The sequence below is a fragment of the Silene latifolia genome, chromosome Y (assembly GCF_048544455.1).
Source record: "Silene latifolia isolate original U9 population chromosome Y, ASM4854445v1, whole genome shotgun sequence".
NCBI classification, from domain to species: Eukaryota; Viridiplantae; Streptophyta; class Magnoliopsida; order Caryophyllales; family Caryophyllaceae; genus Silene; species Silene latifolia.
The window spans coordinates 421,498,238-421,524,308 of record NC_133538.1 but is presented as its reverse complement, the minus strand read 5'-3'; the positions used below and the strand labels follow the sequence as shown (position 1 = coordinate 421,524,308).

The following is a 26,071-nucleotide window of genomic DNA, read 5'->3' as shown; positions in this document are numbered from 1 at the left end:
CCCAGGTTTCCAGGCCCTACTTTTGTTATACTTGCATTTTTGCCATTGATTTTTGGAGTTTTGATTCCACATAGATATACCCAGGAAGCTAACCTGGCTCCAGGTGCACAGCTCCTGTTTCTGGCGACAGACTTTTGATAATATATTTTACCCATGACGTAAAATATCTTATCACTAGGGTAGGCTGATTAGAGCGTACCTCCATTGAATGTTCCTGACTAACAAGGAATGTTGCGTTCCTTGTGGTTCTAGACGTTTGAAATCGGTGCGTGCACTCTTTGATCGACGACATAGCTATGGGATTACTGAGTTAACGTTAAGGTATGGGTGGTCTTAGTATGCCGTACCCTGCGCGCTACCTCGGCGTATGCTCTCCATGTGGCTTGACTTACGATAAGCGTCTTCGTAGCCTCACATGGCAGGGGCTGGACCCTTAAAGTGTTCCTCATCTGACAAGTAACCAACATTAGTATCAAAGCCTTTCTTCGTAGAATCATTTTAAGGTCCAAAGTAGCGCAAATTACCTGGTGCTATTTCATGGTGTTCCAGGGCAACACCTGGATCCAGGAAGCCACAGCCTGGACTACTTGGTTTAAAAACGACTCTACTTGACTAAAGAACAAAAAAATTTAAAAAAAGGAAAAGTTTTCTAAAACACACTGACGCCTAGAGCATATACTAACCCCCACCCTTTTTTTTTGCTTCACGGACTTTTGAAAGGTCCTTTGTACACTAAAGTTTTGGTACTTTGTCAGACAAAGTATCGTTTCAAGTGACGGATGTTCCAGGGTTTATCCAGGATTTGACCATGCATGGTCATCAACCTGTATGCCCCATTTTTGATAACGCTTTTGACCTGATATGGCCGCTCCCATTTGTAGGCAAACTTGCCTGCTTTGTGGTTCTTGGTATTTTCGAATACCCTTCTGAGTACGAGGTCCCCTACTTCAAGGGTCCTGATTTTGACATTATTGTTATATGTCCTTGCTACCGACTGTTTATATGATCCCATACGTATATAGGCACTCTCTCGTAGCTCATAAACGGTATCCAGGCTCCTGGCCATTTCGGTGTTGTTCTGTCTGACCAGAGTACCAATGGTAGTTCATCTGCCCATTTTCCCCCCAACTCTTCCAGAAGTTTTCTGAGTTTCTCCACAATGATTTTGTTGCTAGACTCGGCTTGGCCATTGGTTTGCGGATATCTGGGGGCTGATTTTCTTAGTGTTATGTTCCATCGTGCACAGAAACCTTTAGTGTTATCTGATATGAACTGGGACCCGTTATCGCATATGATTTCAGATGGTATCCCAAATCTGCTTATGATGTTGCGCTTGATGAAAGAGATCACCTGCTGTTCTTTTACCTCTATCATTGCCTCTGCTTCAATCCACTTTGAGAAGTAGTCGGTCATAACTAGCATATATACCCTGTTTCCTGGAGCCCTGGGTAGCTTACCCACTATGTCCATGCCCCACATCATGAACGGCCATGGAGAGATAATCGGATGCATTGGTTCTGCTGGCTGGTGGATTGCTGGAGCCGCCTTTTGACATGACTCACAGCGTTTAGCGTGATTTACGGCGTTTGCGCGCATGGTGGGCCAGAAATACCCTTGTCTTGAGATTTTGTTTGACAGACTTCGTCCTCTAGCGTGGTTCCCACATTCCCCGCTGTGCACATCTTTCAGTACTGTTTCAGCTTCCTCTTTGCCTAAGCACCTGAGGCATGGTCCTGCCAATAATTTCCTGAAGAGAATATTGTCAATCATGATATATCTACAAGCTTTTATTCTGAAACTTTGTGCTTCCTTTCTGTCTTCAGGGAGTGTCCCATCCCTTAGCCAATTTAGGTATGGAGCCCTCCAATCTGCATCCTGCTGTCCTACTATGGAAACCAGGGTCCTGGCTCCCTGTGCATACTGCACATGTACATCCTCTTTTACCGGTCTCTGATCTGGCTCCCTCTGGATGGCTGGGGTCAACACATGGGTAATCGGTATGTTCGATAACTCTATGGGTTGGAAGGTGGATCCTAACGTGGCCAGGGCGTCTGCCTCCACGTTCTGCTCCCACGGCACCTGAGTTATCTTGAACGTTCTAAACTTTAACCTTTGCTCTGTGGCTATCTTCAAGTAGGCTATCATCTTTGAATCACGTGCTACGTATTCATTGTTTACGTGATTCACCCCAAGTAAGGAGTCACTGTATACCCTCAGGTTCCTCACCTTGAGCCCTGACGCCATCTGAATTCCAAGTACAAGGGCTTCGTACTCGGCTTTGTTGTTGGTTGCCTTGAACTCACATCTAATAGCCTGTACTATCATATCTCCTTTAGGAGATCGAAGGACTAAACCTACACCAGCCCCTCTTACATTTGAGGCTCCATCAATGTATAGGGTCCATATTTCACCATCCTGATTCCTTGTTATTGCCAGCATTCCTTCTTCTGCCTCCCCATGGGTGGCAGGGCAGAAGTCAGAGACGAAATCTGCTAGGGCTTGGGATTTTATCGCCGTTTTGGGTTCAAATTGCAAGTCATAGCCACTAAGATGTACTGACCACTTAGTCATTCTGCCCGAAAGTTCAGGCTTCCTCATAATAGTCTTTAGTGGGTAATTGGTTATGACATGGATGGTGTGAGATTCAAAATACGGCCATGATTTATAAGAAGCAGTAACCAAAGCCAATGCTAGTTTTTCGAAAGAAGTATACCTGGTCTCTGCAAGAAGCAGAGACTTGCTAATGTAATATACGGGATGCTGCACTCCCTCCTGTTCTTTGACTTAGACCGCGCTTACAGCTGCTTCCGTGACTGAAAGGTACAAGAATAGTGGTTCCCTTGCTCTGGCTTTGCGAGCAACGGTGGTGTGCTTAAGTAGCTTTTGAGTTCTTCGAACGCTTTTTCATGTTCTTCAGTCCATTCGAATTTCTGACTCTTCCTCAATATATCATAGAACAGCTTGCACCTTTCCGAGGCCCTTGATATGAACTGTTTAGGCCGCCACCTTCCCCGCTAACCTTTGCACGTCCTTTGGCTTCCGGGTGATTCAGTGGAGTATTGCTCTTATCTGTTCTTTGCTTGCCTTAATTCCCCTCTGGGTCACCATATACCCTAGGAATTTTCCTGAAGACACCCCAAACGAGCACTTGGACGGATTAAGTTTCATTTTAAACTACCTTAACGTTTGGAAGGTGTCCGTCAAGTGCTCCATGTGCATTTCTGCTTTTTTGGACTTCACCACCATGTCGTCTATGTATACTTCCATGGTCTTTCCTATTTGCTGCTTGAACATTTTATTTACCAACCGTTGGTAAGTGGAACCGACGTTCTTCAGGCCAAAGGGCATGACCTTGTAACAATATATGCCTCTTTCTGACATGAATGCTGTTTTTTCTTGATCTTGTGGACGCATTTTGATCTGGTTATAACCGCTCCAGGCATCGAGGAAAGTGAGCACTTCGTGTCCCGCAGTAGCGTCCACCATTGCATCAATATGTGGCAGTGGGAAGGGATCCTTAGGACAAGCTTTGTTTAGATCTGTGAAGTCTACACACACCCTCCATTTGCCGTTCTTCTTGGGCACCACTACTACATTAGAGAGCCACTCAGGGTAGCTAACTTCCCTAATTTTATCTGCTGCCAGGAGGCTGTCTACTTCCTTGTTAATGACCTTATTTCTTTCTACCGCAAATTTTCTTCTCTTCTGCTGTATCGGGGTGCAGCTTGGGTTCACGCTTAATTTATGCGAAATAACGGATGGGTCTATACCTACCATATCATTGTGGGACCAAGCGAAGCAGTCCATGTTGTTCTTGAGAAATTGAATCAGCTGGCTGCGCAGCTCTTCACTGCAAGTTGCCCCAATCAATACTGTTCTATCCGGTGTGCCTCGTCCAGGTGTATCTGGTCCAGTTCCTCTGAGGGAGGCTCCTTATATTCTGTCGAGGTGCCCCGGTTCTGTAACTGCTATGAAGGGAGCTTGGTTGTAGCCTTGAGGGCTTGAGCGTAGCAGTTTCTGGATGCCTCTCGATCTCCTTTTACTGTGACCGTGCCCCATGGTGTTGGGAACTTGAGACATTGGTGATATGTTGAGGGCACCGCCTTCATCTGATGCAGCCATGGTCTTCCTAGTATCACGTTGTAGGTGGTTGGACCCTCAATGACTAGGTATCTCACTAGTTTATAAACTCCTTCAATATATGTTGGGATGGTTACCTCACCCACCGAATGCGCGGTTTCACCACTGAATCCTACCAGGGGCACAGATTTCTTTATCAGGTTCTCTTTATTGAAACCCATAGTTTTGAGGGTTTCGAGCATGATGAGATTCACAGAGCACCCTGTATCCACTAATGCTTTTCGTACGGTGCAATTGCCAACGGATAAAGTTATAGTTAGGGCATCGTCATGTTGCTCTGCACTGCTTTCTATTTCAGTCTCATCGAAAGTTACCAGGGTTAAATTACTCTGGCTTACCCTATACGAAGTTTCTGGATGATCCCCTTTACTTCCAGTAGCTTTCCTCTTAGCGGCAGAATATGTCAAACCTAATAGTTCGGATCCGCCTGTTATCACGTTAATAATTTTCGTGCATATGGGTGGAGCAGAAGGGAGCACCTGATTCGCTGCTTCCCTCCTGTCCTGCTTGCCCCCACGTGATAGCAGGTGATCCAAGTTTCCTTTGCGTACCTGAAACTTTACTTCCTTTCGCAACCTGTAGCAGTCTTATGTCCTGTGACCTATGTCCTGGTGCCATTCGCATCTCTTGTTGTTGTCTCTGTCGTCGTTGGGTCGGTCCTGAGTGGGAGGCTTCAGCCACCTCACCTGATCACCTAGGCTTCTAAGTGCTTTCAGCAGTCCTTCCATTCCCGTGTTGAATCCGTACTCAGATAATTTAGGGGGATGCAGAGAGTCGTCAATTTGCTGAGTTTTTTCTGTTATTCTGCTGATGTTGGGTCTGCTGTATGGCTTAGCTCATTCGTCTTTCTTTTCTACTGCAAATTTCCTGCTTGTCTTGTTGAAGTTTGTTACTCCCTTTCGAGCATGTATGTCTTCTTCTAACCTTAATGCCGCTGTAGCTCTCTGCTGGACTTCATCGAATCTCTCACAAGGGTACATCGTTAATTCTTTGTAGAAGCTGGATTCCTTATCTAGGCCCTGCCTGAAGGCGTTGATGGCAGTGGACACATCGCAGCCACGTATTGAGACTTTCTCTACATTGAACCTGGTGACATAATCTTTGATTGATTCACCTATTTCCTGGACGATCCTGCATGTGTCGCTTGTCGCTTTGGTGTTCTCTCCGGAGAACTGTTGGTTAAATGCGTTGACTAGATCAGCGAATGAACCTATGGCCCCGTTAGGCAAGCCAACGAACCATTGTAATGCTGCTCCGGTTAGGGTTGAACAGAATACTTTACACATACATGCCTCCTTTGAGGCTCCTATGGCGGCAGTAACCATCATCTTCTGCTTGAATTGACTGATGTGATCACAGGGGTCTGCGGTTCCGTCGAAGAGGGTCATTGTTGGGACGCTAAATCCTTTTGGTAAGGCCATTGTAGCTATATCGTCAGTAAACGGTGAGTCAGCGTAGCTTTCTGGTGCAGCCATCTCCATAGGCAGAGGCATTCCTGGGACCCTCCGGAGGAGGCTCCGTAGTTCCTGGTACTGCTGTTCTATGTATGTCTCTCTCCCGGTGGGTCGCAGATGCTCCTGTGACTGATATTCTGCTCCTCGTACAAAGTTTTGCTGTTGCAGGACTTCTGTTTGGCGCGCCTGCGATGTTGCTGCCGCCGGAGTGCCTTCCCAGGTATATTCAACTTGATTCGTAATTGGCATCCTGGTTATTGGGACCGCAGCAGTAGCCCTGCTTCTCTGTTGTCCCACCGCGCCTGATGTGGGTGTAGGCTCTTGGCGTGCTGGTTCCTCGTCTGGTGTTAATGCCCCCAGTCCTGTTGGGACCAGACCTCCTCTTGGCTGTGGTGTTCCATCCATGTCCAGCCTGAGTGCTACTTCGCGTGGTAATATCCGTGTCTGCCTTCGATCCCCACTTTCTCCTAGCGGCCTTCCAGATCTGTCTTCCTGCACCCAAGGGGCAGAACTAGCGGCCTGGCTCCTTAACTCGTTGATCTGCGCTCGGAGGAGATTGTTGTCCTCTTCCATCTGGGATCTCATGCTTCTATTTTCACTCTGCATAGTCCTGATGGTCCTAACTAATGTGTCCAACCCGTTTATCATGATGCTGGTGGGACTCGGAGGAGCTCGAATCGTTGCCGGGTTGTGCTCCTCTTTCTGACTGCATGACTCCCTGTTGTCCCTGGACGACTCCTGGATCACTAGTCTGAGCCCTTCCCGAAGATGGGCTTGCCGCCCTCGGGAACTCGACTTTGCTTGGTCATTGGTATCCGAGCAAAGCAGTGGTGGTCCGAACCAAAGTTGTACGTGCTGCCGCTGCTGCCGAGGGAGATGGTACCTGTGTCGCTGCTGAGGGGGGCGGTACCTGTGATGCTGGTACACCGCCGACGCTGCTTGAGGTGGTTTCCTTGTGTCCGGACATGTTTTGACTCTTGAGTAGACTGACTGACGAAGACGACCACTAGGCCCCACGGTGGGCGCCAAACTGTTTTGGTAAATTTCTACCAATTTAGGGTTAAAGCGGTCTTAGCGTTAGGTCTATGTTATGATTTGAATGATTGTTGTATGTTATCCTGTATGAGCGATGTAAACAAAGAACACAAGCAATTTTTGGTGACGCGCAAAACCCAATGTGGGAAACAACCGCGGGGGGAGACGGAATCCCACCAATATTTTCACTATAATTCGAGAGGAAGTACAGTTTGTTCGTTTGCTGTGAGTGCTAGGGTTGATTCTTGTATTTTTCGATGATCTTTCTTCTTTGCATTGAGGCTCTTTATATAGGGGAGATAGATGAGCTAGGGTTTCTTGCTTTTCCTCCAAGTTATTCCTAATTTGACATCGGGTAGGACTTTCCTTCTTTGGATTTGGCAACAGATTGGACTCTCACAAGCTTCTTCCGCGCAGATCAAAGCCCACATCCTATGTTGCCCGCTGATGCAGCTACCCTGGCTCCCTGATATCCTGCATCCCGCAATGCTTCCAGGCCAGCTGCCCCAAGTCAGTCCATATCCAGATTTTGGGCCTAACACTAGGCTTGCCTTTGGGTACTTTAACCACACTCAGCTTAGTCTTCATATACCAGGGCAATAAATCCCTGCCCAGACTAGCAGGCCAAGCCCTCTCTTCCTTAGGAATAGAAAGAAAGGCCTCTATCCTTGAAATAGCCTCCTCGTCAAGAGGGTCGAAGTCCCAGTCAGGAGCTGCAAATATCATCAAAAATGCACAGGTAAAACTTAAATATCCTAATTTCGTATAACATAAAATGCAAATTTAGAATACAGGAAACCTACCACTCTCCAAAGGAGGATATCTCAAATAATCAAAGCCTGACCCCAGACTTTCAGTCCGGATGAACAGGTAAGTCTTTGCCCAACTTTTATCATCTCCAGAGTCCAGGTTAGTAATTAAAGGAGACATTTTCGACTTAATCCTCAAATTGAAACGACCGGTAGAAGGATTTTTCAAATGATATATTGCCTTGATATCGTTAATAGTAATTACAAGTTTATGCTTAGCACATAAATTTTCAATAGAATGGATAAGTTTTCAAACCATTGGCATGATTTGGAAAGGTGATACTTCCATGGCACGAATAGTATCAATCATTAAAGGAGTAAAAGGTAACTTACAACCTGCTTTGAACGCCCACTCATAAATACAGAACCAGCCAGGCGATACCAAGTTAGCTCTGACTGGACAAAACTCAGGAATCCAAACCTCAGCCGAATCAGGAATTAATTTTTTCTCCCTTAAAACCCTATCATAGTTCGTTTTCAATGGGTTTTCTTCAGGGAAATAGGGATCCAGAGATTGAAGAGCAGAAAAAATAGAATCTTGATATTTAAACGCAATAGCACGAGCAGGAGGATCAATTTAAACCACCTCCTCCTCATGGACGCCTGTAGGTTCAGGTTCAGCCGTAGCTTTCTAGGAAGCAGAACGCTTTTTGGCTCCCATATCCTTTATTGTTTTATTTATCGTGATAAATTTTACTTAATGAAAAATTATAAGTTAGCTAACTGGAATTCCTGGGAAATAGGGAAGAATTTTAGAGAAGATTTAGCAAGGAAAGTGGAAGAATTTTGGTGAAAAATAAACTTGTCACAATTACCGTATTTATAGAAGAAGAGTAACGGTGCAAAAACCCTAGGAAACACAAAACTGTCAGCATGACATCATGTAGTTAGCCGTTGAAGTGATTAACGGTCACTAGGAGTCTAAGAGTCATTGAGTAAATATAATTCTTTTTATTGTTTAACCCGGTAAAATTGACATCTCACCCCTGGCCTGATCCAGCACGGGTAAAATGTCAAGGGGCAATTGTTAGGCCCAATTTAGCCTGGTCTGACTCTAACTTGGCCTGACCTTACTAGGCTGATTGAGGCAACCAGGGACCGGACAAATCTAACTACTATTTGGCAAATGAAGAGTGCCACAAGATAAGCAAGCTACTAAATCCTAGAAGAAAAGCTCGATGGTAAGTGCGAGAATAGCCTGGCGGGACACTCAGCAGCCGGATTAAATTGATAAATAAGAAATGCAGTTATATGAACAAATAACCACGTCCTACTCTCATGGAATACCAAGTCCAACTACAAGGAGCACATAATCTTAGTAAATCTGAACGTGCAAGAGGAAAGGAAGGACGGTTTGTTAAAGAAGAACGAGTCAACCGTGTTAATAAGGAATGTGCCCTATTTTCCAGCTAACAACTCCAACAATCAAGGGGAACGTTGAGGTTGAATGTAACGTTAGCATCTGTAGAACTATAAATAGCATAATCTAACAATTATAAGGACATTCATGATTCATCAGTTATTTACAATTTATCTCTCACTCTTTCCGAATATTGATTATATACACGAGTTTGTACTCAAACTTATCAAAGTAATACAAGCGATATTCTTTATACTTAATTCTTCCTTGTTATTTACTCATATTATTATTCTAAACTTATTGAACTAGATACCCTAATTACTCAATAATCAAGCCGGATCCTTTCAGGGAAAATCCTGTTAAAACAGTTTACAAACCCTGTTTTTTCGTCCCGCGACCCGTTTGACCCGAACCCGAAATGACCCGTTATTTTAGGGTCGAGACCCGACCCGAACGGGTCGACCCGTTGATTCAAGGGAAAATCATGAATTTTATTAAAAATATTAATATTTATTTATTATATTTGAAAATATAGTTAAAAAATTCTTTTTTTATTACTTAAAATTAAAAATTCAACTAAAAAGTCAATTTTATATATCTTTTATAATATTTATCAATAAAATAATTATTAAAAAACTTTATTTCTAAAATTATATCAATATAACTATTGTATATGATGAATATGATTAAAATAATAATTTTAAATATACTTTACGTTTTTAAAAAATATTTTTTTTAAATTAATAACATCGTTTAAAAAAGACGTTAAAAATTATTTCTTGACCCGTACTCTGACCCTAACCCGACCCGTGACCCGTATGACCCGACCCGTATCTGACCCGGCCCGTATTTGACCCGGCCCGTATTCTGCACTGACCCGTATGACCCGACCCGAGACCCGACCCGCCCGACCCGTTTGACAGGTCTAACGATCACCCAAATCATATTATTACCTTGCTGAGTTCTCGGTAAACCCACAATGAAATCCAAGGAGATAGATTCCCACTTCCACTCAGGTACCTCAAGAGACTAAATCTTACCTTGGGGTCTTTGTTGCTCCCCTTTGACTCTCTGGCAAGTCAAACATCGAGCCATAAATTCAGCTGTCTCTCTCTTCATCCCATGCCACCAAAACGTCTGCTTAAGATCCTTATAAATCTTGTCACCACCTGGATGCACTGAATACGGAGTGTAGTGAGCCTCCGTCATGATTAACTTCCTCAGCTCCTCATCCTTAGGTACACACCATCTCCCATCAAACCGAACACTCCCATCAGAATGAATAGAGAACCGAGACATTGTCCCCTTCTCTACTCCAGCCCTCCACTCTTGAATCTAAGGATCAAGAGCCTGTTTCCTCCGAATATCATCATAAAGCTCTAGTTCAACCGTCAAATCTCCCTAAGCATCCCCCTTCTAGATCACATGTATCCCCATCTTGGTCACTTTATCTTTCAACCTCATTAGTGACATAGTTGTTCATAGGGAATGTACACTCTTCCTACTTAACGCATCCGCCACAACATTCGCCTTCCCTTCATGGTAGATAATATCCATGTCATAGTCACCAATGAGCTCCATCCACCTCCTTTGTGATCAGAAAACACTTTAAAGGTTGCCCCATATAGATAGTGCCTCCAAATCTTTAGAGCGAAAACCACTGCACCTAGTTCCAAGTCGTGAGTAGGATAGTTCTCCTCATACGGTTTCAGCTGCCTTGATGCATAAGCGATAACTTTCCCATTCTAAATCAAAACACAACATAACCCATTCTTTGAAGCATCGGTATAAACCTCAAAGTTCTCACTCCCCTCAGGTAAAGCCAATACTGGAGCTGTAGTCAAACGTTCCTTTAATATTTGGATCGCTGTTTCACAACTCTCATCCCAACGAAATCTGGTCTCTTTCCTCATTAAAGCTGTCATAGGCCTAGCGATCTTAGAACAGTCTTTCACAAACCTCCTGTAGTAGCCAGCTAAACCCAAGAAACTCCGGATCTCAGCAACATTCTTTGGTGCTTCCCTGTTTACCAATGCCTCAACCTTGCTAGGATCCACTGACACACCCACTTTCGAGATCACATGGCCCAGAAAAGCCACCCTCTCCAACCAGAACTCAAACTTAGATAACTTGGCATACAACTGATTATCGCGTAAAGTTTACAACACCAATCGTAAGTGCTCCTCATGCTCCTCTTTAGTTTTGGAATAGACTAAGTTGTCATCTATAAATACTACCACGAACCGATCTAAGTACTGGCTAAAAGCCCGGTTCATCAGATCCATAAATACCGCTGGCGCATTAGTCAACCCAAACGGCATCACCACATATTCATAGTGACCATACCGCGATCGAAAAGCTGTCTTTGATGTCTTCATCCCAGATCCTCAATTGATGGTACCCTGACCTTAGATCAATCTTCGAAAAGACACAAGCTCCAATTAACTGATCAAAAAATCATCTATCCTCTGTAAAGGGTACTTATTCTTCACTGTAACATGGTTCAATTCCCTGTAGTCAATGCATAACCTCATACTCTCATCTTTCTTTTTCACAAACAAAACTGGTGCACCCCAAGGGGATACACTAGGTCGAATGTACCCCTTGTCTAGTAACTCATCCAGCTGCTTCTTCAACTCCTCTAACGCTTTAGGCCCCATCCGGTACGGTGCTTTATATATCGGTCCCGTCCCCGGTTTGAGTTCAACACTGAATTCAATGTCCCTATTAAGAGGTAACCCTGGTATCTCATCTGGAAAAACGTCACCAAACTCCCCAACCACTGGTATGTCGGATGCTGATTTCTCCTCTACTCGCATAATACATATCCCTCACATAGCAAAGGATTAAAGGACACTTCTTTCTCAAACATGACTTTAAAGTCATTACCGCGATCAACTTCATCTTAGGTTTTACTATGAACCCCCTATATGACACCTTGACTCCTTTAGACCCTTTTAAAGACACCCTCTTTTGCTGACAATCTATCTTAGGCTCCGTTTGGCAAGGCATTTTAGGTACCAGATTTGGTCAAAGTAGATTATTTGACCAAAATTTCAGGTACCTTATTTTCTTGTAAGCATTTGGCAAGTAGCTTATTTAACCAAATAAGCTACCTGAAAAGAAATGCTACCTAGAGTAGCATTTGAGATTCCAGGTACCTGATTTGGTTTGATTTTCCGGTTTTATCCTTTAAATCTATACAATTAAAAAATTATTATATCCTTTTACGTCATTTCATCAAAATCAGTTACCTTTTCAGTTAGTGCCGAACATTTTTATATATAATCAGCTACCTTATCAGTTCCTAATTTTCAGCAACCTTATCAGTTACCTTTTCAGGTTTCAGATAGCTTTTCAGTTTTCATCTACCTTTTCAAGTTTCAGCTACCTTTTCAGTTAGTTTTACCAAACAGAGCCTTAGCCTCATACTTGCCCAACAAGTCCATCCCGACGATAGCCTTAAACCCATTCATAAGAAACTCTAACAGGTTGACCGGGAAGTCTACTTGTCCCACTATAAAGGACACCCCTCTATATAGCTTAGAACATAACACTGACTCTCCCAAAACTATAAAAACGTTATCTTTTACCAGCTCATACTCTCCCAAACCGATAGCTATGGCATGAGTCCTAGACACAAAAGAGTGGGTTGCCCCTGAATCAAACATTGATTCAAAAGACGGTGTGTTATGAACAAGGAAAGTACCATTAACCACATGAGCATCCTCCTCAGCTTCCTGCTTGGCCATCATGAAAAGTTTACCACTGTTCTTTTGGCCTCCTCCTTGTACCGTACTAGCTGATGCAGTAGACTTGGCAGCTGATGCCCGATTGTTATTTACCGTCGGACGCTAATAGGAATTATCACCATTGCGGTTGGAACCTCCAATATTATTGCTCTACGCACCTTGGTTGTTCCACTACCCAGCTCGCCGATTACTTGCATAACTCTGCGTCGGTATTTGAGAAAATTTCCCCTGAGACTATCTCTGAAAGCCTCTCCCAGCAGCACTAGTACACTCATGCCTCTTGTGGCTAACACCGCCACAGTTAAAACATACAATACTCCAGTTACCGCTACCTCTGCGACCACCACGACCGAAAGAAGAACCTCCACTGAATCTCGACCCAGAAGAATAAGCCTTCGGCTGATTGTGGTTACCACGCTTGTAACCAGATTGATTACCACCATCACTCTCGACCTTCCTCTTCTGTAAGATATTCTACCTAGTTTCCTTGGCCATTTTGACCAACCTTTCAGCCCGTCTATCTCTCTTATAGACCTCCTTCACATCGGTAAGGGTCCCCGTTGGTAGCTTTTCCATGATATGGTAAGTTAGCCCTTTCTCAAATCGAAATGCTAAGTTCGCCAGAGTTAGTCCCATATCCTCAGCATACCTCGACTTATCATTGAACTTATGGTATTACTCTGTCACCATCCTGTCCCCAGTCATCTTATAAGAATCGAACTCATTCTGCATCTTACTGCGAACATGCTTCGGAACAAACTCATTTCTCATAACTCTTTTGAACAAGTACCACGGAATTGCGGTCTTACCCTAATTCAGATAGATCTCCAAAGCATTATCTTTTGCCTTATCACACCACTCTCCGGCTGAGTCCCTTAGGTAGAAACGTAGCATGTTCTACCTTAAACTCCTTTAGATAATGCACCACCCCAAGGATATTCTCCATCTCACGATACCAGTTGTCGAGAAGAATTGTCGCGCCTCTGCCCACATAGGTAGTGGAGTTGAAGCGAGATATGGTAGTACTCATCTTGGCAAAATCTACCCCAGTCTCCTTTTCTTTCCCCAACCTCTTGAGGGTCTCAGTGAGCGCATCTTGGTGTTCAATCATTTTGGCGATATCCTCAACGCTCATCTCTTGGGCCTTAACATACGCGACTGATCTCTTTGGCGGCATATCTTTGAGCTAAAAAAAGAAAGATAAATGTAAGCACATAGCCTACGGCTCAAAGCAATTATGACCCGCACAAAGACATACTCGATTGAGTACTCACACCTACTCGATCGAGTAGGAGTCACTCGATCGAGTAACCTACACACTCGATCGGTTACCCCAACTCCAGAAGCTGACCTGAACTAACATAAAACATACTCGATCGAGTACTAAAACGTACTCGGACGAGTACACGACACTCGATCGAGTACTCCCCTAACTCGATCGAGTAACTCGACTCCAGTAGCTGCTGCCCAACACACAAAATACCCACTTAATCGAGTGTAACCAACTCGATCGAGTTTCCCCTACTTGATCAAGTCATGCTCACGAATTACACTACCCGCATGCTTATATATATGTATAACTTCAAACGCATAAAAGAATATACAACATCAGCTTCTCCTAACAACATGTTACTAATATAAGCCAGTTAATAACATCATTCATCGCTTAAATATGTTCCACATCATACTTCATAAACTTCTATCATCTCATTAAATTCATCCAACTCAACCATATACTTCATCCAACAAATATATTTTAAAGACAACAAAACAAGTAGCGATCCCATGACACACCCATAGTGACCAGTTCAAAGTTGTAAGGGCAAGATCGCGACTTTAGGACGTCTCCCAAGCCTTTGAATTAGCTCCTAACAACTCCCACCTAGGTTCATTTTAATTTAACTCCTTATATTCATTGGGTTCATTAGTTACAGGTTCCAAAATCGTCGCTCTAATAGCACTTTGTAACACCCCCATATACCAAGGTGCCTTACCAAGACCACTCTAGCACATGGAGATGCTACCATCTCGGTTACCCGAGGTATAATAATCAAAGGAGACCATAAAGAAACATACTTTAAGTTTAAATATTTAAAGTGCTTACAACTTAAACCAAAACTGGAAATATAAAATACAACTGTCGCAAACTGAGATCCAAAATTGAAAAAAAATTGTCATAAACTATCAGCGGAAGACTAAAGACTAGAACCAGTGATAACTCCATCCCCAGCTAGATCTCATATGTACTCCATAGAAATACTTGCTAATCAACTTCTCACCATCCTCGAATGGATCATCACAGTTTTCAAAACATTTAAACGGGGTCAGTGATGCGTATCATTTATATGATGTTTTACACCCTATTTTACACGCATTTCAGAGCCCATTTGTGTAAGTTTAAGCTAGTGTTTTCCCTATTTCTGTCTACTTCTGTGTTTTTGTGTAATATTGCAGAAATGTGAAGAATCCAGCGGAAAATGAGCCGAATCCGTTCCCGAGTGTTTAGCATAGGATTTCCATGAGGTATTGAATCGAGCGATGAGCTTGGTGCCCGTTTCAAGGCCTAAAGATAGCAAAAGCATGGGTGCGTACAAGTTTAACAAGTAAAGAAGCACTTCACGATATTGCAGCCTGCTTCAAATGGCAATATCTCGAGTTCTAGAGCTGATAATCGAGTAATTTCAATTGGAGGTGAAAGCTTATCCTCTTAGCTTTCCAACACAGCATAGAAAGCCTGATTTGACATAGTAACGAAGAATTGGCAGCTGTTTTAAGATTGTTGCGCGCTGCAGAATTCGCCAGACTGCATTACTGTACAGCACCTGCAGTCGATCGACTGGTCCCAATAGTCGATCGACCACACCGCGACTGCACAAGTCTCTGACGCAAAATTTAAAATAAGAAACCCGAGAAGCCCATTGTAATTAGGTTTAGGAAAACTTGTTACGTGAGAATTCTATTTAAGTAAGACTTTGGCATTCAGTTTAGGGGATCGGATATACCTGAATATCCCGAGAGGGAATTCAGAATTCAATTTTCGATTAGTTTTAGTTCTCAATAAATCTTTCCTTGCATTCGGTTCTGTTCTTGCTACTGTTTTCGGTATTTCTCTTCTTAATTTCAGTTTGTTTATTGCTTTATTTTTCTTCGTAGTTAGAATTGCTAGCTTAGAATCCCAAGCCTTATTCGTTTTATGCAATTTGTTGTTTAATTAGTTAGATTTTGTCTTCTTTAATTGCTATCGTTAAATTCGTTATTGTTATTAGTTTAGATATGAGTAGCTAATTACCCCATGCTAAGATGTGAGGGAATCTACAGCGTAGACGACATAGACTAGGCATACCTGATGCGGGTCTTAGTCGATCGACTGATGTCAATAGTCGACCGACTGAGCCCGCGGTCGATCGACTGGACTATCTGGTCGATCGACTGCTTCGCGTAAGAATCAGATTCGTTTCAATTGATTTAACTGCAATATTTAACGACCGAGAGGATATTTGTTAAATGCTTAGGAATTGACCGACCCAATAAGATCGAGAGATAGGGAAGGGCAATAGACTAATAATTGAGACGACTAAATTATACTAAGATCGAAAGATAGGTAAAATTTAGGCATTAGGAATCACTTTTCTGGGCGAGAGCTAGTATTAGTGAGACCTAGGGACCAGTAGCATAGGCTGAAAGGCGCTACTTGTTAAGTTGGACCGAGAGGACTTCTTATTTGCCCATCTTATGTGATTTTATCAGACTTACTTAGGATTACCGCCGTCGTAGCCGCAGTGAACCGATCGTCTTAGTTTCCTTTTTATTATTATCTATACCTTTTTATTTAATTGCTTTAGCTATAGTTTATTTTATTTGTATTTAGATATAGTCCAATTCAAACCCCCCCTTCCTCTATAGACTGAATTGAAACAGATAAATCTCATTATGCCTCCCTGCGGATCGACCCTGCTTACCGCTAACTTCTGTTAGTAGTAATTAGGTTTATAAATTTAATTTTGATACTAAACGACGGTATCAAATTTTGGCGCCGTTGCCGGGGAGGCAGCGTAGTTTTATCTGTTTTTGTTTAGTTTATTTCTTGTCTCAAGGAACTTCGGTTCCTTGAGACCGTTCTTATGTCTTTCGCTCTTCTTTTTCCGCAGGAAGAGGACGAAATTTTTGGCGCTTATTTCGCCAGGCTTTTGGAGTGGGTCGAGCCTAGACGAGATGCATTCTCTGAATTCCAAATATGCTTGACTCTCTTCAAGGGTATGGCTGATCCTACGCGAGCATACCTAAAATCTATTGGTAAGTGGGATTTCACAGGAATCCCCGTAAATGAGGTATTAGAATTCTTGAATTGGTTTGCTGCTGAATCTCTTAAACCCAACTTTTCTCTTCATGTTGACTCAGATGAGGGGGTGGGTGAGACCTTAGAAACCGATCTAGTAAATGCTGACGGAAACATAGAGGAGACCATTAGCGTGGTTGACAATCCTTTTTATGAGGATATTTTAGAACCCCTTTATGACTCTTGCACTGATAGTGAGGTCGATTTGGAGGATCTCTTTGAGAACCTCCAACTTGACGAGTCTAGCGATAAGGAGAGTGAGGAGGAAAATTTTGACAGTCTTGAGGTTAATTGGGATGTGTATGACGATATTATAGATGAACCTATTATAGAGGACCCGATTGACCCATTTGACTTTACCGCCCCTTGCATTTGGGATAAATATCCACCTTCTCCTTTAGATGACCAGACTTCTCCACCTCACAGTTCATACCCGTCTGAGCATCTTAATTCTACTCGCGTTATTTTTGAGTCAATTGCTCCTGAGCTCTCTAAGTTTCCACCTGCGGATAATTTGAGCTTTTATATTCCGCCCTTATTTGGGAGGCGTAATTATTTTGTGGATGATTTTAGAGCCTGCCATAGGAAATTTGTTAGGCTTAAATGTTTTTACATTTTGATTTCCTATGTTATTTCTATCTTATGGTGCTACTTACAGTTTTGTGTAGCACATGCGCAGATGTATGATAGGTTGCTGAGAGCCTTAAGTTGTTTTGATTGGGCTCCATTAGAGTAACCTGCTGAAGAAAAAGAGGTCGAGCGGGACCGGTCTGAAACCAACGCTAGCCGGGAGGCAACCCGGATGTGATTTGTTTAGTTTTGTGAATAAAATTCGTAGTTGTTTAAAAAAATAAATAAAAACTCTTAGTATGTGCTTAGTTTAATTTCCGTCTTTAGAATGTTACAATTGGGTTTAGCGGAATTTTGGGCGCGTTTTTATGTGCATTTACAGGTTATTAGACCAAGTTAACTCAATTCATTGAGTTAATTCGAAGAAAGAAGCTGTTTCGTCAGGTAGGTCAGTCGATCGACTGCCCTCAGCAGTACAGTACCCTCTGATCATCGTGAACTGGTCGATCGACCAGGACCATCGGTCGATCGACCTCTGTAGCTGCTGTACTTCTTTCTTCAATTTAATTCTTTGCACGTAATTGCCGTTTCATTTTTGTTTTCTCGGATAATGCGCGGTATTTTCTGTCTTTTCAGGTACTTTATGGTAGCACTGCTGGCTACTAAAACCTCCTAGCTCACGCTGGTTTGGGGAGGTTTCCTTTTGCTGCGCTTAAAGTCTTGTGAGTTTTCGAGTTTAATTTCATGTCTTATTTAGTTATAATAACGCAAAATCCCATTTCCCTTTTATTTTCTTACATGATTTTGCACAATGGGGACATTGTGTGATTTGATTTGGGGAAGGGTTTTGCATTGCATTTGCATTTCTGTTTCACGTTTATTGCATTTCAGTTTGCATTGTTTATTTCATTTCCTATATATATACAAAAATTCAAAAAAAAAAATTGAAAAATTTTGAAAAATTCAAAAAATGCACGTTTATTTTAGCATATAGGTCGAGTCGAAACGGTAGTATTTCAATGATGACATTGCATTTTTATCTGTTTATGCCTAAGCCGTGCTTAATTGACATGTTATTAGCAGAATCATATATGCATAGTCTACGATTTTCGCTAATTTATTCGCTGAAACTTGAAACTTGACTTAGATTTTTGGCAAACTACATCGTTTTCTGAGATTTAGAGCCTATAACTGGTGACATTCATGACCAGTTCATTTAGGATGTGAGTAGTTACTCCTTATGAGACATGTTATATCAATATGCATAAATATGAACTTAATCTGCTTAATACCTGTATGCATTCGGTTTGTGGTTTGTTGACACATGTGGTAGAGGTTTCCCTTTATTCATTTTACCCATGAGCCCCTCAAAGCCAAATTTAGCCTTTTGTCCCTTAACTACATCCTATATTTAGCCTGCCTTTGTCAAGCTAGTAGTCTTAATTTTGGGGAATGTGTTTATTGCGGTGTGGTTATTTTACTCTTTATTGAGATGTTGGTGAAATGGTGAAAGGGAAGGAAAGAAAAAGAAAAAAAAGAAAAAAAAAAAAAAAAGAGACAGAATACGAAAAAAAAAAAAGATTCGAAAAAAAATTCAGTCTATCGACCGGCTACATTGGTCGATCGACTGTGGACTGCAGTAGTGAAAGGAAAAGTCGAAAAAATCACTTGTTGCAATTGTTATGAGTTGGTGATTTTGTACTCCCATGTATTATTTCTAATTGTTGAGGAGTTTACTTGTTGTTGGGTTGTGAGTTTAGTGCTAGTTAAAGCACCGTTTCATCGATTTAATCTTGAGCAAGAAGTTGGATGTTGTTATAATTTGGATATGTAGTTACTAGCTTGGCTTTAACTCTTCTATTCCAAATTTATCTTAGCCCCTTCTTACCCATTACCTCACATATCCATATTTACCTCGGCATGTGTCATGGTCATTTGTTTGGTTGGAATGCATATGTACGGTTGTAGAGATTATTTTCATATTAGATTGCAGGCATGTTGTTATAGGTCGTAGTTAGGTGAGAGTCTTTACAGGTGACGGCTCAGCAGTTTTTAACGACTACATAGCTCGTTTGCATGATTCATATTGCTAATTGATTGTTAGTTGTTGCATTAAATTGGTTTAGGCTTTATGGTTGCATTTCACTCTGAGATTGAACTCGTTCCACTAGGTTTTAGGATCGAGTCTAGTTCTTGCCTGGGGACAAGCAAGGGTTTGGTTTGGGCAAGTTTGATGCGTGTCATTTATATGATGTTTTACACCCTATTTTACACGCATTTCAGAGCCCATTTGTGTAAGTTTAAGCTACTGTTTTCCCTATTTCCGTCTACTTTTGTGTTTTTGTGTAATATTGCAGAAATGTGAAGAATCCAGCGGAAAATTAGCCGAATCCGTTCCCGAGTGTTTAGCATAGGATTTTCCATGAGGTATTGACTCGAGGAATGAGCTTGGTGCGCGTTTCAAGGCCTAAAGATACAAAAAGCATGGGTGCGTACGAATTTAACAAGTAAAGAAGCACTTCACGATATTGCAGCCTGCTTCAAGTGGCAATATCTCGAGTTCTATAGCCGATAATTGAGTAATTCTAATTGGAGGTGAAAGCTCATCCTCTTAGCTTTATAACGCCGCGTAGAACGCCTGATTTGACCAAGTAAGAAACAATTGGCAGCTGTTTTAAGATCGTTGCGCGCTGCAGAATTCGTCAGACTGCATTACTGTACAGCACCTGCAGTCGATTGACTGGTCCCAGTAGTTGATCGACCACACCGCGACTGCACAAGTCTCTGACGCAAAATTTAAAATAAGAAACTTGAAAGCTCATTGTAATTAGGTTTAGGAAAACTTGTTACGTGAGAATTCTATTTAAGTAAGACTTTGGCATTCAGTTTAGGGGATCGGATAGACCTGAATATCCCGAGAGGGAATTCAGAATTCAATTTTCGATTAGGTTTAGTTCTCAATAAATCTTTCCTTGCATTCAGTTCTGTTCTTGCTACTGTTTTCGGTATTTCTCTTCTTAATTTCAGTTTGTTTATTGCTATATTTTACTTCGTAGTTAGAATTGCTAGCTTAGAATCCCAAGCCTTATTCGTTTTATGCAATTTGTTGTTTAATTCGTTAGATTTTGTCTTCTTTAATTGCTATCGTTAAATTCGTTATTGTTATTAGTTTAGATATGAGTAGCTAATTACCCCGTGCTAAGATGTGAGGGGATCTGCAGCGTAGACGACATAGACTAGGTATACCTGATGCGGGTCTTAGTCGATCGACTGATGTCAATAGTCGACCGATGAGCCCGCGGTCGATTGACTGGACTATCTGGTCGATCAATTGCTTCGCGTAAGAATCAGATTCGTTTCAATTGATTTAACTGCAATATTTAACGACCGAGAGGATATTTGTTAAATGCTTAGGAATTGACCGACCCAATAAGATCGAGAGATAGGGAAGGGCAATAGACTAATAATTGAGACGACTAAATTATACTAAGATCGAAAGATAGATAAAATTTAGGCATTAGGAATCACTTTTCAAGGCGAGAGCTAGTATTAGTGAGACCTAGGGACCAGTAGCATAGGCTGAAAGGCGCTACTTGTTAAGTTGGACCGAGAGGACTTCTTATTTGCCCATCTTACGTGATTTTATTAGACTTACTTAGGATTACCGCCGTCGTAGCCGCAGTGAACCGATCGTCTTAGTTTCCTTTTTATTATTATCTATACCTTTTTATTTAATTGCTTTAGCTATAGTTTATTTTATTTGCATTTAGATATAGTCCAATTCAAACCCCCCTTCCTCTATAGACTGAATTGAAACAGATAAATCTCATTATGCCTCCCTGCGGATCGACCCTGCTTACCGCTAACTTCTGTTAGTAGTAATTAGGTTTATAAATTTAATGTTGATACTAAACGACGGTATCAGTCAGTTACTGAATAATGAAAGTAAGTAAAACAGCGACATCCAAATACATAAGCACATTCCTCTAACTCTAGTTCATCATCAATCACCTAACTACACACTACAGTGTGTAGCCCTGCCAGAATACCCATCGCAATAGATATTCCACACCACCAGTGGGGACCGTAGTCTTGCCACCTAAGCCCCGCTCAACTCCCAGAGCGAATAACCTTATGACCATTAATGTGCACATCCCCCTTGTGATTGGAACCACAAGGGGCGGAACAAGGGCATGAAGCCATTCACGCAAATGACTCCACTCAGCCGAGGGCGCACCTCACGTACCACAGACAATTACAACCAGAAACCACAATAAGGATAATCATGCCAATACCAAGAAATATAATTAACCATAGAGATAAACATATGATTCAACCACCACATCACTTAAATCAATTATACAGTAACCGAGTAGGGAAAACCCTACCTGAAATGGAATCACCAATCAACAATAGCAGCAGATCAAAAAGCCTCCTCTACGAAACCACCTCTATAACAATAATGCATACAATTATAATCTACCGCAAAAATTACTCCCAAAACCCCCCAAATCACCCAGTTAGGGTTTATCCAAAATTAACAAACTGACATAAATACAACATAGAAATATTACCCAAACGATGATGATCACAAGGGTATAACGATCTCAGAACTCCGATAACCCTAGCCTTGATTTGATAGCAAAAGAGGAGAGAAAAGAGCGTCGTAGAGTTTTCTTGTGAAAAGTTTAGAAAGGTAAAAGAGATAAAGACTTGTCGATCAAAATTTAAATACCTTTCCACGTTTACTATCAAACCCGGCCGAAAAGTCCGTAAAACCCGAACTACTCGATCGAGTAACTAACGTGCACGATCGAGTGTCCCCTACTCGATCGAGTTGCCCCACTAGATCGAGTACATTCAAAACAGAATGTACTCCAGAATCCGTAAATGACTTACTTGACAGAGTGTCGAGTAAGTCCTACTCGATAGAGTACCCGACAGCTCAAATATCTGAGGTATTACAAAATTGACCAATAAAGAACAGTTACTATAAAAATACTAAAACTGTTTAAAGTATATATACAACTGAAGTTTAACTCAAACGGTTATAACCAAAACTATCAAAAGAACTAAAGTATAAACTGTCAACAGAAGCTAGATAAATGATCGATGATGACTCGACCACCATCCAAACCCGCAAGCTATCCATAGCTATACCTGCTCAATCAACTGCTTACCATCCACGAATGGATCACCACCGTTTTGAAAACAATAAACGGGGTCAGTCAACTGTATAATCAAGATACGAATTCATAACAAGAGTAATACAACTAATACAATTGCAATATCATTCCCCAAACTCCATTACAAATCAATAACCGACTACACACTTAAATGTGTAGTCCTGCCAGATTACCCATAGCAACAGGCCACCCTCACCGCCAGTGGGGGATCACGGTCATTCCCTCCTAAGCCCCGCTCATCCCAACGAGCACACCTAGATCATAAATGTGCACAACCCCCTTCTGACGGGAGCCACAATAGGAGAACATGGGATTGGAACCATCTCTCGAGCATGGTCCCATGACAACACTACCAATCACAATATTACTCAACCAATATCAATCCAACGCATCATATTAATCAATCAATCAATCACAACAATCTCAAATTAATAATGCAATCGACTGAGTAGGCAAACCCTACCTTATTCGCAAATCTGAAATCAACAATCAACAACGAAGGCTAGAATTGTTCCTCTACGAATCCGTCACCTAGCAAAGCATAAGCAACAATAATAAATAATAAATCATTCCAATCAACCTTTTTTCCCATCCTAATCAATTAGGGTAAACCCTAAATAAAAACCATAAACTAATTAACAAGGTACTAGAGACTTACCAAGGAAACCGGTACGGAAAGACGGAATGTAGACTCAAGATCGATCGCACTTGACTTGGGAGTGACTAGGGTGATTAGAGAGATGGTAAACGGAGTTTAGGTTTTGGTAAAAATGAATTAGTAACTGTTAAACACGAAATATATATGTATATAATCTCTAATCACCTTAATCAAACCGCGGAAATAATCTCGTCGGACCAGGTACTCGGTCGAGTAACCGAGCACCTGAGGTACTCGGCCGAGTACAACCAACTCGACCGAGTATCTCACTACTCGGCCGAGTGCTCCTAGACAGTAACCTGACCAGAAGTCATATGACGACTTACTCGGTCGACAACTACCTACTTTACAGAGTAACTAAGGACCAGAAAACCGTAATATTACATAACCAACTTCAAGTATACACCTATCCTTCAATTAAATTGTTTCTACCCAAAGATCAACTAGCAGCTATGATTTTTGAATGCAAATTACGATTTTTGATTGCATTATACATGTTCGATGAGTATGGTTATCCATATACTATCACTATAAAGCGTACATCCTTATATCATGGCAACAAAAATTGAAAACTAACCATTTATAATTTTGTTGGACAGCACGGAGATCAAGATGCTTATCCGAGTGAACTAGATGTACTACTTGATCGAAAGTTCATTTTTAGGATCAAAGTTCATCAGAAGTACAATCTTACCAAGGGGTTGGGATTCATATAGTGTCATACAGAATGATAAAGGAAAGGTGTGATACTAGAAAACCATCAACTTTACCCTATAAAATACATAATGATTTTTCTCATCAACTCACCTTCAACACGAAGTCATCTTATCAAATGCTTTATTGGCAGAAGTCCGTGCAAAGCACTGGGGAACATAAATCAACAAATCCACAAGTACCTCCTGGAACCTCACTCCTACAAAGCTCATGACCGAATCTGGTGAAGATGATGTCCAGCTGAGTACAACCAAAAAACATGTGTCCGTGAAGGTGGAAGCCATTGGAAAGTGATGCATTTATCAAGCTAAAAAATAATTTATAGTTTAAGTTAGTTAGATTTCCTTATGATTTGGATATTTAATAATGTTGTTTGTTTAATAGACGATAACAGTTGCCAGATCCATTTTTTTTTTAGGTTTTGCATTTCAGCAATTCTAGATGTACATGACAGATCAGTTTTATATTTTAAATGTACTTGAAATCTAGAATAATTGATATGATTAGATAAACCGTTCATTATTATATACAAGTACGTTACTTATTTTACACTGTTAGCTACATTGTTACTTATTTAAGGCACAAATATACCGTTTTCATGTGACCGAACAACTTACTGGTAACACGATGGTTTTTGTGGCCCCAGGAAAACAATAATATGATTAGCTCTGATCGATGAGCAGCAGCCCACTTGCCCAATTACTGCCTTACCGGTAACATGATGGTTTTTCTACCTCAAAAGACACTCAGTTAAGCAACTTAGATTCATTCAAACACAAATAGCCCAACACGAAACTACCCAAGTGCACTGATTGACAACTTCTTACAACAATCGTGCATCAAGACATTAGTTGGCTACATATTTTTATACTACAAGCATAATTATGTATAGAAATCTAAATTCAGATAATATCAGCCTTTAGATTCTATTTGTTCAGGTATAATCAGGCTCCGTGATATTTTATATAACCGAAACAACTTGGTATAATTATTCATTAACCTAATCGCTACAGACAATACTTGGCTACATAGTTTCCATACTGCAAACATCAACAAACATCATACTGATAGACTAAATTATTCTGAGTGAGACATATGAAAAAGATAAAGAAAGGAACATTAGACTTTCAAATCGTTATTTATGAAGTATCATATTGAATTGCTAACATTAAATCAAAACTAACTTTGACTAGAAACGGACAGAAATCTATTGGAGTTTGTGTTCTCCACAAATTAGTGTGATAACATTTGTAAATCTCTTACAGGTTCACAAGAGTATACTTCGTATATTTAATCAGTTGATTAACGTTTACCTAATAACGGTTGGCTTGTTAGAAAGTTTGACGTTATTATCATACGATGGCGGTGATCATTTGGTCCAAAGGTCACACCTATAGGATGTGTTTGAGAAATGTGGTTATAGAAATATAATTACATTGATGCCCAATATGACTAAAAAGTTAGTCAATGTGTTGATGAGATAATTATTTAATGAAAATTAAATAATATTAGTTGAGATTTAATTAATCTTGTCGATTAAGTAAATTAAATATAATAAGTTATATTTAATTAAATGTATATAATATTAGCTTGGACGAATTAATCTGTTAATTCGTAATTAAATATAATCATTGTATTTAATATCAACAAGATAAATGTGTCATAGTGGTAATAGTGAGGGTACACACACCAAGAGGTCATGGGTTCGATCCTCACTAGATGACAATTCAACACACTTTATATATAATAATCTCATATCGATTCTAGCATAATCAAAGGGCATATCTCATATCGTCTTGGGTGCAACTAATAGGTGAATATCAATTTTGATATTGTTCTTAGGCCATATTTGCTAGGACCGAAGGTTAATTCTGAATCCCTATACTTTGTTTATGTATTTTGTTTATGACCTTTAATCATCATTGTTAAATCGTTATAATCCTTCTAAATTAAGGAAAGTATACAGATTATTTCCCACAAGTGGTATCAGAGCCCTAGGCCACGATTTTAATCTTGATGATTTTCATAAATTTGTATGTAAACTATGAGGATTTTTC

The 26,071-nt window shown here is 41.0% G+C and overlaps 1 protein-coding gene across 1 annotated transcript; it reads right to left on the bottom strand.

Moving 5' to 3' along the window:
• Positions 1-411: 411 nt before the first annotated feature.
• LOC141632453 (uncharacterized) lies at positions 412-4,758 on the bottom strand. The gene is made up of 6 exons (XM_074445000.1): positions 4,620-4,758; positions 4,223-4,567; positions 1,563-2,720; positions 1,096-1,460; positions 525-612; positions 412-449 (listed from the first exon to the last, which is right to left on the bottom strand). The coding sequence occupies exons 1-6, from the start codon at positions 4,756-4,758 to the stop codon at positions 412-414; spliced, it is 2,133 nt and encodes a 710-aa protein (XP_074301101.1).
• Positions 4,759-26,071: the final 21,313 nt, after the last annotated feature.